Below are 10000 nucleotides of genomic sequence, written 5' to 3'. Positions count from 1 at the left end.
ATACAACAATACATTGTCGCCTGGCACGTTCTGCACTGCAAAAAACATGAAGCTGACCAAGTATTTTCTTCTTCTATCTAGCAATAATATCTTAATTATTCACACATTTAAAGATACAGTACAGGTGTAAATGTGGTAGAGGTAGTCTGTGGGTTTTGGCACAAAACAGGATGGTTCTGATGGAAGATCTACATTTAAACACTTTATTTCATTTTGTATGTTTAGCCAATATGTTAACACTTTTGGACAGTCCCAAATGATATGTGAGAGGTCTCCTACCATGCCACAACCCCTCCAGTACTGATTTAAGGTATTCACAAATTTTGATGTGACAAGAGGAGTCCTGAAAACCTCATCTTAATAAAAAAAAAAAAAAAAAAAAAAACTGAGGACACAGCACTAAGGCTGGCTGAGCGAGGCTACCAAATGATAACAACTATGTAAAAGTCAACTCATGTCAATTTTATTGATATAGGCCAAAATCACAAATCACAGATTTGCCTCAAAGGGCTTCACAGACTGTACATAATACGACTCCCTCTGTCCTTAGAGCCTCACATCGGCCAGGGAAAAACTCCTCAAAAACCTTTTTAGCAGGGAAAAAGAAGAAGAAACCTCAGGGAGAGACAGAGGAGGGATCCATCTCCCAGGACGGACAGACGTCAATAGATATTGTAGTACAGATCAACAGAGTCGATAGAAGCTGAAGGGGGAGTTCTGCAGCTGTGGCTCGGTTGGTAGAGTGGTTGCCCACACACCGGAAGGCCGGTGGTTCGATCCCTGACCATGGCAGCCTACATGTCCAAGTACCCTTGGGCAAGATACTGAACCCAAAATTGCTCCATTCATTAGCGTGTGAATGAATTCCCGATGGTGGCAGGTGGCTATTGGGTCTAGAGCAGGGGTCTCAAACTCGCGGCCCGCGGGCCAATTGTGGCCCTCGTGACGATATTTTGTGGCCCCCACCTTGATATGAAAGTTTAATGTGAGTTTTATATGAATGGCACTTTACTGTGTTGTGTGTGGAAGGTCCCTTTAATTACTTTTTTAGTAATTTTGTGTCTTCTTTTGGGTCATTTTGTGTCTTTTTTGGTCATTTTGTTTCTTTTTTAAATGATTTAGTTTTTTCTGTCATTTTGTGTCTTTTTTGTAGCCTGGGTATACCCAGACTGCCTTGCGCGCTCGAATGTAATTTAGAACTGCGGCGGAGTCTGGAAACTAGGGCCGTTTCTTAGCCCTGTTTTAGGGATCCAATCACAGAGCGTTGAGGGACGGCAAGACGATGACGCGTACTACTACGTACTAGCGGCTATTAGCGCCGTTAGCGGCTAATAGCTCATAGCCGCTAACGGCTAATAGCCCCGCTACCGCGGACAGCGGAGCCGCCGAGAGGCCCGCAGCAGCTTGTTTGTGGCTGAATGACATGAGGGGGAATAAAGCGTGAAAATAAATAATCTTGCAGAAAGTGAGAACTGGAGAAACAAAGCAGCAAACAACACTCTCTCACAGACACACACACAACAAACATCCATTTCTGTTGCTCTACTACGTCATCTGGTATAACTGATCTGATTGGCTAAGAGCTACCTACAGACGCTTTGATAGACATTCTAAGCGTCCAATAAACGGCTCTGGAGGATCGTAAACCACACCTCCTCTACGGAGAAATACATTGCTCGTTGCCAGACTAGCCCTCATTTGAGAATAGTCTGGTGTTAGCCTTTTTTGGGTAATTTTGTTTTGTTTTTTAAAAAAAATAATTGTGTGTCTTTTTTGTTAGTTCTGTGTATTTTTTGGTCATTTTGTGTTTTAAAAAAATAATAATTTAGTGTTTTTTCAGTCATTTTGTGTCTTTTTTTGTAATTTTGTGTCTTTTTTAAGTAATTTAGAGTGTAGTCAGTCATTTTGTGTCTTTTTTTTAATAATTTTGTGTCTTTTTTTTGTCATTTTGATACTGCCTCCAGCGGCCCCCAGGTAATTTGAGTTTGAGACCCCTGGTCTAGAGCCTGTAATAAAGTTTATATATATATATATATATATATATATATATAAGTGCAGTCCATTCACCTTTTCTGGGAGGAGACAGCAGCAGGTGGTGAAGCGCCACCATTGGCCAGTAGTGATGGTGAGTGTGGAGTAGACCAGGAGAGGAGCGTTCCCATCTGGGGCCGAACCAGGTCCCAGATGGGAACGCTCCTCCAATGTGTCTTGGCCTTTGACGGTGGTTTCAGTCCTTTAGAATCCCTCTATAACGTCTGATGGAGTCCAGCCACAAACTCCTGATAGCGTGGCTCTGAAATGAAAAGTATATGATCAACACAACACGTCCTCTAGAGCAGTAGTTCTCAAGCTTTTTGAGTCGCGACCCCCAATTTAACATGCATGTTGTCCGCGACCCCCGCTCACTGAACACAATCTCACACGCACAGTTCAGATCACCCAAAAGACACAAAATGACCAAAAACAGACACAAATTGACCAAAAAAGACACAAAATGACCAAGAAAAGACACAAAATGACCAATAAAAGACACAAATGACCAAAAAAAGACACAAAATTAACAAAGAATGACCAAAAAAGATACAAATTGACCACAAAAGGATTTAAAAAAGACATAAAATGACCAAAAAAAAGACACAAAATGACCAAAAAGGCACAAATTGACCACAAAATGATAAAAAAAGACCCAAAATTTCCAAAAAAGACACAAAATGACTAAAAAAGACACAAAATAACAAAAATGACACAAATTGACTACAAAATGATAAAAAAAGACACAAAATGACTATAAAAAGACACAAATTGACCCAAAAAAGGAAACAAAATTACCAAAAAAAGACACAAAATTACAAAAAAAAGACACAAAATTACCAAAAAGACTAAAACACATGAACACTTTTACACAGTGGAGGCAGAGCTGACTTCCAAAATCATTTGGCGATCCCCAGAAATCATCTCGCGACCCCAACTGGGGTCCCGACCACAAGGTTGAGAATAGCTGCTCTAAAGAGAACCGAAGTCACCAATTGATTTTATCATTGATTGACGGCTCCTCTCTCTCTGTTGCAGGACGGACAGATTCAAAAGATCCTTCTCTCCTACAGCCATCAGACTGTCTCTGGATTCTACCAGACTAACTGGATTTACCCTCCGGGATAAATAAAGTCATTTTGATGTGATTTGATTGATTTTCAACAGTGGAGAATCTGCAGGTAGCCACAAACCTGAGTCTGGTTCAATAAACGAGTGTCTGATAAGGAAATCCAGAACCACCATGGCAGAGTTTGGTTTGAAGTCATCAGTGGCCAGAAGTTCCTTCACCTGAAACACAGCCGGAGATCACAGAGCACCACTTGTGTTTTCAATATCACGCCTCAGAAAACTGTTATCTCTCCCGATTCAGAATATACATGAGCAGTACTAACTATTGCTGTGCCATATCGTATCGTTCACAATATTGGTAGATTTTTTTTATGGTTAAAAAAAAAATGCATATCATGATATTGGCAACGTTCTTACTTCTTGATGTAGTGGTTAAAGTTGTTTTAATCACAAAAAGCTACTTACTCCCTGCAGCTTTCAAAATAAGAGCACGGTGTGTTAACAGAATCCACTTCAGAACTTACAAGAAGACTGTCAAAATAAGATGCCTTAAATAAAACATACAAGAACCTTTATTCTCCTTTACAAAATGTCATTAAAATATGCCCCCGGAACCCCTAAATGGTTATTTTTATTATTTGCTCATACTCAAGTCAAGAGTAAAACATTTTGTATTTGGCAACTGTTGAGATTTGCACTTCACACTACATTTTAGATTTTTATTTATTAATACAGACTAAAAAGAAAATCATATTTTCTATATCTTTTTAAGTATTTCCTAATATCGTCAAAAATATCGTTATCGCAAAAATAGCCTGCAACATCGTGATATTGTGGAAAAATAATATTAGATTCTTGATATTTAAACAATAAACATTTCCACAACATTTAATTAAATCATGTCTCATAGACAAATGGGCAGACAGGCCAACTGCAGGGCATTAACATGTGTATTGCATGGCAATTAACTGAACTGGTTCCCAATCCATGTTTCTATTGTTTCTTTGAAGTTTATGTGTGTCACTACTTTGCAATGTCTGGTTCCTGTATGTTAATCTCATCAAGACGCTACTTCACCTGTAACCTCCTCCTCTCTTTGATCATGTGAGACTAAAATGTTGTATATAAGGAAGAAAGTTTACTTTGTCGAGGGAGATTGCTGAGACTCTCTCCGTGCTGCACGTAACTAAAAGCTCTGGTTGATCACACCGGCTCATTCCATTTTTCTTCAATATTTTGGGAAGAAACTGCATCTACAATATTCTTTTAGGGCCATATCGCCCAGCCCTAGTACTAACCTTTTCTATGGGGAAGAGGTAGAAGTCTTGCACCTCTCCGTCTCCGACTATGGGCTGAAACTCCAGAGGAAGCTCCAGATCAAAGACAAACTGACTTTCTGCAAACACTCCGTCTTCATCCTCGTAGGTGTAGCTGGAAAATACATGGAAGTAGTCAGTTATGGAATCTAAAGAGGTCTTCCTTTACTTGTTATTTTCAAGACTACGAGAGTTTTAGCAGTGTTGAAGTTGCATGAAGTAGATGTCACTGGAAAGCTGAAACTATTGTGGATTCAATCAGCCCAATCTTTATTTAAGGTGTCATTATGTTTAGTCCCCAATGGAACCATTTCATTGTAGTGTGAACCTTTTTTTTTTTAATTTGACCCCACTGGGTAATACTTTCTATTAAGAACAAACCATATTCATTAAGTGTTATCAAGGGAGAATAACTATTATTGTGGTACTACCACCTTCTAAAGTCCATATTATAAAGCATATTAAGATCATAACTCATATACAACAACTTCCTTACTTACTACTAATAATCAATAATTCTGAGGTTATTGAGGGAAAACTCTTAGTTAATTAATTAGTTAATTATAATAAGGCCATGCAGAATAAGGCATTAATAACTACTGAATAATGACTCATTAAGAGCCAATATGTGACGTATTGGCATGCTAATAAGCAACTAATAATGTTGAATATGTGTTTCTTAATATAAAGTTTTACCAAGATTCGGTACGCCAAATATGGGATAGCCCAAAAGTTTTATGGGTCAAAAAAATGATAAAATAAAATACTTCCTCCACCTACATTTGTATTTGAGTGGACTTATACATATAATTACTTAATTTTAAAAAACATCAAATTATGATCATTTTTTTTAGCATTTCTACATTTACACATTTCTTTTACAATATTGAGCAGAACATATTCTAAACACAACCATTTTTTTCAAAAGTTTTGACGAATTATGTAAAGATTTGTTATAGACCATAGTGTTACAATGTAAACATGGATTGTATTTTTTCTCATTTTAGTTCACATTTATTTCCCTGTATATAATTATGAGATATATATGTATATAATCACATTTTTATGGGGAAAAAATTACTGGTTACACCAACTGATCACGTCATTGACCCTTATATTTAGAAATCTGGACCCAAAGAGGATATGTAACACTTTATTACTTTTTCCACATCAAAAAGCTTCAGTCCATGCATCAAACATGCTCTTATTACAGCTAATGCAGGGGTCTCAAACTCAAATTACCTGGGGGCCGCTGGAGGCAGCATCAAATAAAGACCAAAAAAAGAGACAAAATCACAAAAAAAGACACAAAATGACCAAAAAAAGACACAAAATGACCAAAAAATACACAGAATCACCAAAAAAGACACAAAATTAGTTAAAAAAAAGACACAAAAATGACCCAAAAAAAGAAACAAAATGACCAAAAAAAGAGAGACAAAATAAAAAATAAAAAAAGACACAAAATGACCAAAAAAAGACACAAAATTATTTAAAAAAAGACACAAAATGATCCAAAAAAGAAACAAAATGTCCAAAAAAGACACAAAGTGGCAGAAAAAAAACTAAATTACTTAAAAAAAGAAACAAAATAACCCCAAAAGACACACAATTACCAAAAGAAGACACAAAATTACCAAAAAAAGTAATTAAAGGGACCTTCCACACACAACACGGTAAAAATTACTTAAAAAAGACACAAAATGATCCAAAAAAAGAGACAAAATCACAAAAAAAAGACACAAAATGACCAAAAAAAGACACAAAATGACCAAAAAATACACAGAATCGCCAAAAAAGACACAAAATTAGTTTAAAAAAGACACAAAAATGACCCAAAAAAGAAACAAAATGACCAAAAAAAGAGAGACAAAATTAAAAAAAAAAGAAAGACACAAAATGACCAAAAAAAGACACAAAATTATTTAAAAAAAAGACACAAAATGATCCAAAAAAGAAACAAAATGACCAAAAAAGACACAAAGTGGCAGAAAAAAAACTAAATTACTTAAAAAAGAAACAAAATAACCCCAAAAGACACAGAATTACCAAAAGAAGACACAAAATTACCAAAAAAAGTAATTAAAGGGACCTTCCACATACAACACGGTAAAAATTACTTAAAAAAGACACAAAATGATCCAAAAAAAGAGACAAAATCACAAAAAAAGACACAAAATGACCAAAAAAAGACAAAAAATGACCAAAAAATACACAGAATCGCCAAAAAAGACACAAAATTAGTTTAAAAAAGACACAAAAATGACCCAAAAAAGAAACAAAATGACCAAAAAAAGAGAGACAAAATAAAAAAAAGACACAAAATGACCAAAAAAAGACACAAAATTATTTAAAAAAAGACACAAAATGATCCAAAAAAGAAACAAAATGACCAAAAAAGACACAAAGTGGCAGAAAAAAAACAAAATTACTTAAAAAAAGAAACAAAATAACCCCAAAAGACACAGAATTACCAAAAGAAGACACAAAATTACCAAAAACAGTAATTAAAGGGACCTTCCACACACAACACGGTAAAGTGCCATTCATATAAAACTCACATTAAACTTTCATATCAAGGTGAGGGCCACAAAATATCATCACGAGGGCCGCAATTGGCCCGCGGGCCGCAAGTTTGAGACCCCTGAGCTAATGGATACATTAACCAGATATATTCATCCAGCTCACCTTACTGTGGTTACAGGTCGAGCTTTCTCAGCGATGGTTGCCGGGATACGAGCTTCCTCCAGACACTCTTTGACCAGAGTGTGTTTGATCCCAGCGCCGGCAGCCAGACCTCCTGCTGCCTTAAAGACACAAGACACAAGACATTATTAGCATTCTGTTAGTTTCATTTGTGGGAATCTGAATCGGAAAAACTTTGAATTTAAGTTGAATTCTTCATTTAACCCTCTGGGCCACTTTAATTTACTCCCCTTTCAGAATCTTCGGCCTGAAAATGTCCAAAAAAATCGCTATAAAAACTTTTTTCTTAAACAACTTCTGCCCTGCTAAAAACTTTTTGGGGGTTTAAATCCTGATGATTTTTCAATATTTGATAGTTTTGAACCCCAAAAAGTTGTAAAAACATACATCAGTACCCGTTTTATAGTGTTTTTGGAAGTAGGGGGGAAAAAACTTTTCTAATCTGATGCTACATAAAAAAAACTACAAATGCATCAAAATCAATGTTGTTGCAAAATCAATGTTGTTGCTATCCAAGACTGTGATAAAAACAAATGCCCCAGACAAAAAATATTTATTATATGGAAAATAACTACATTTTTTGAGTTTGAGTTTGAGTTTGAGTTTATTTATTTAAAACAGGGACAATACATATTAATGAACATATACATGTAAATATGCAAGATTATAGCCAACAGCTAATTTCCGTCTTTAGTCCCTTTGGCTGATGGCTGTTGATGTCAATACCATAACCATTTTGTGTTTTTTCTTTAAAAAACAGTGACATCATGCAATCAAAGTGGCATTTAAAGGGTTAAAATCCTCAAAATCTTTTGAACGTTTGGTAGTTTTTAGCAGGGTGGAAGTTGTTTGAGAGGTTTATGTCGAAAAAAGTAGAAACAAATATTAATCTGTAAAGGTTTTTTATAGCATTTTTTTGGAAGTGGACATTTTCAGCCTGAAGGGTCTGAAAGGGGAGTAAATGTGTACACAGTGTATTATTATTGACCCATTAGAAAAAAATTAAATTGAATTTCAAAATGTATGAAGAAAAAAATCCTTCTTCCAAAAATCATGTCATTTGCAGCATCACAGCCCAAATGATTGCAAAAAACAAAAAGGAAAAGTGAAAAATATGGTTGAAAATGTCCCTAGTGGCCCCAGAGGGTAAAGACACGTCTATTCCCACTGTTTACTGTGTGTTCTATCGGTTCCAGTTTGTCCTCACCAGGTTGTCCAGTACTCCGGGGAACGTCTGCTTGGTGGGGGACCGTCTGGCCAGCCACATGTTGACTTCCCCACTCTCACCGACTGTGTAGCCGTTAATATGGACTCCATACCGCTTCACACCAAACAGACCTGTAGTGTAGCATCAGTGAGTCAATACAGAACTAATATTGATTAACTTGATCCGGGGCCTCATGTATCAATGCACAAAAACATTGTGTATGCAGTTTTTCCCAACACGCCACGTGGAACCAAAGTAGCAGGAAGTGATCCCAGGGGGACCATATTCTGCTGCACACCAACTGGAAAGGCATGGCACAAAATGTTTGGTGGTACTTCAGTTAGCCCTTTCACCTGCTGCTGGAAACAAGGCAAGACCACAACTCCTGATCAGACCGGAGATGCAACTAGTGATGGCTGATCGAGGCTTTGTTGAAGCTTGGACACTTTATCCCTATAAAGCCAAGTGTATCATATTTGATAAGTTTTTGAGACCTCTACATCATCAGTGTGATATTTTTTTCCCTGAAAAACCTGATGAATACATGAATTGATGATTAAAAAAACTGAGCAACAAATTTCACAAAAATACCAGATGTAACAAAAATGATTTGCTGGTTCCACTGGTGGATCTGTCATTGCTGCGTGAAAACTTCATATCAGCAGATGTATGATGTTGTTTTATATGGAAAAAAATATTTTGTATGTTTGAGGAAAATGTTAAAAGGAAAGTCAAAGTTTTATTTGGTTAAAAATATTAGGTTTTATATGATTATGTGAGTTCAAGAAAAGCAAATTGTGAGCAACAAATTGCACAAAAAGACCTGACGTATCAAATATGATCCAAATTAAATTCATATATGAAAATTGATATTGAATTAAAACATTTTTTAGCCGGTTCAACAAACACTCCAGTTTTGAAAATTTAGAATTTTCTGGCAATTATTTCACGGTTCAGGCTTTATAGGGTTATACAAAACATGGTTCATTACTCGAAGCTTCAATGACACACAGAGCTCCAGTAGGACATCTAGTGGCCAATAAAATGAAGTGCAACCGAGACGTGTCATTGATTGGTTCATGCATTTGTTTTCAACTACACGAGTGAATACAACAACAATGATGGTTTATGAGGCGTCCCGGTGGCTCACACCGGTAGAGCGCGTATGTCTGAGGTTGAATGCTGCGGCGGACCCGGGTTCGAATCCGGCCTGAGGTCCCTTTTCACATGGGGCTGGCGCAAATACAGATTATATTATGGAATTTGGCAAATAATGTTTAGGGGTCCATTGGTAAAGAGGTTCATGGGTGGGTGGGGAAAGAGATGGTGCTTGAAAAACAGGGCAGTGACTGTGCTTGTGAATTTTTATTTAGAAACAACAGTTTTTCCACAGTTTTGGGATTCAAGCGGTTTCTTCTTTTCAATACAATTTCCCCAGCCTTGGAAATAACCTGTTCACACGGCACGGATGAGGCTGGGGTGCATAATAAATGTTTAGCAACTTGATAAAGATTGGGATATACATTTTTGTGGTTTGCCCAGTATGTGAGCAGTTCTGAAGTTCTTTCTAGTGGAGGATCAGCGAGGTAGCGGTTCACTTCCACTGTTGGTGATTCGGTGACGTTCGAAGCACTTTGCTGCTTCGAACGTCACGAGTCACGTGACCAAA

General features: G+C 36.8%; 2 protein-coding genes across 3 annotated transcripts in view; both read right to left on the bottom strand.

Moving 5' to 3' along the window:
- Nucleotides 1-2158, bottom strand: part of LOC131972338 (macrophage mannose receptor 1-like) — a 24223-nt gene extending 22065 nt beyond the window's left edge. For both annotated transcript variants that reach the window (XM_059334157.1, XM_059334156.1), the window contains exon 1: nt 2068-2158. The gene's annotated coding sequence lies outside the window, so the exon portion shown is untranslated. The remainder of the gene's footprint in view (nt 1-2067) is intronic.
- A 27-nt stretch (nt 2159-2185) lies between these two features.
- tpk2 (thiamin pyrophosphokinase 2) overlaps nt 2186-10000 on the bottom strand; it is a 14256-nt gene continuing 6441 nt past the window's right edge. The window contains exons 4-8 of the mRNA XM_059334161.1: nt 8332-8462; nt 7107-7225; nt 4401-4533; nt 3225-3321; nt 2186-2293 (exon numbers count right to left, since the gene is read on the bottom strand). Of these exons, the coding sequence (XP_059190144.1) occupies nt 2247-2293; nt 3225-3321; nt 4401-4533; nt 7107-7225; nt 8332-8462 (527 nt within the window). The 3' untranslated portion in view covers nt 2186-2246. The remainder of the gene's footprint in view (nt 2294-3224; nt 3322-4400; nt 4534-7106; nt 7226-8331; nt 8463-10000) is intronic.

Source organism: Centropristis striata, chromosome 5 (assembly GCF_030273125.1).
Source record: "Centropristis striata isolate RG_2023a ecotype Rhode Island chromosome 5, C.striata_1.0, whole genome shotgun sequence".
Lineage (NCBI taxonomy): Eukaryota > Metazoa > Chordata > Actinopteri > Perciformes > Serranidae > Centropristis > Centropristis striata.
This window is presented reverse-complemented; position numbering and strand designations above follow the sequence as displayed.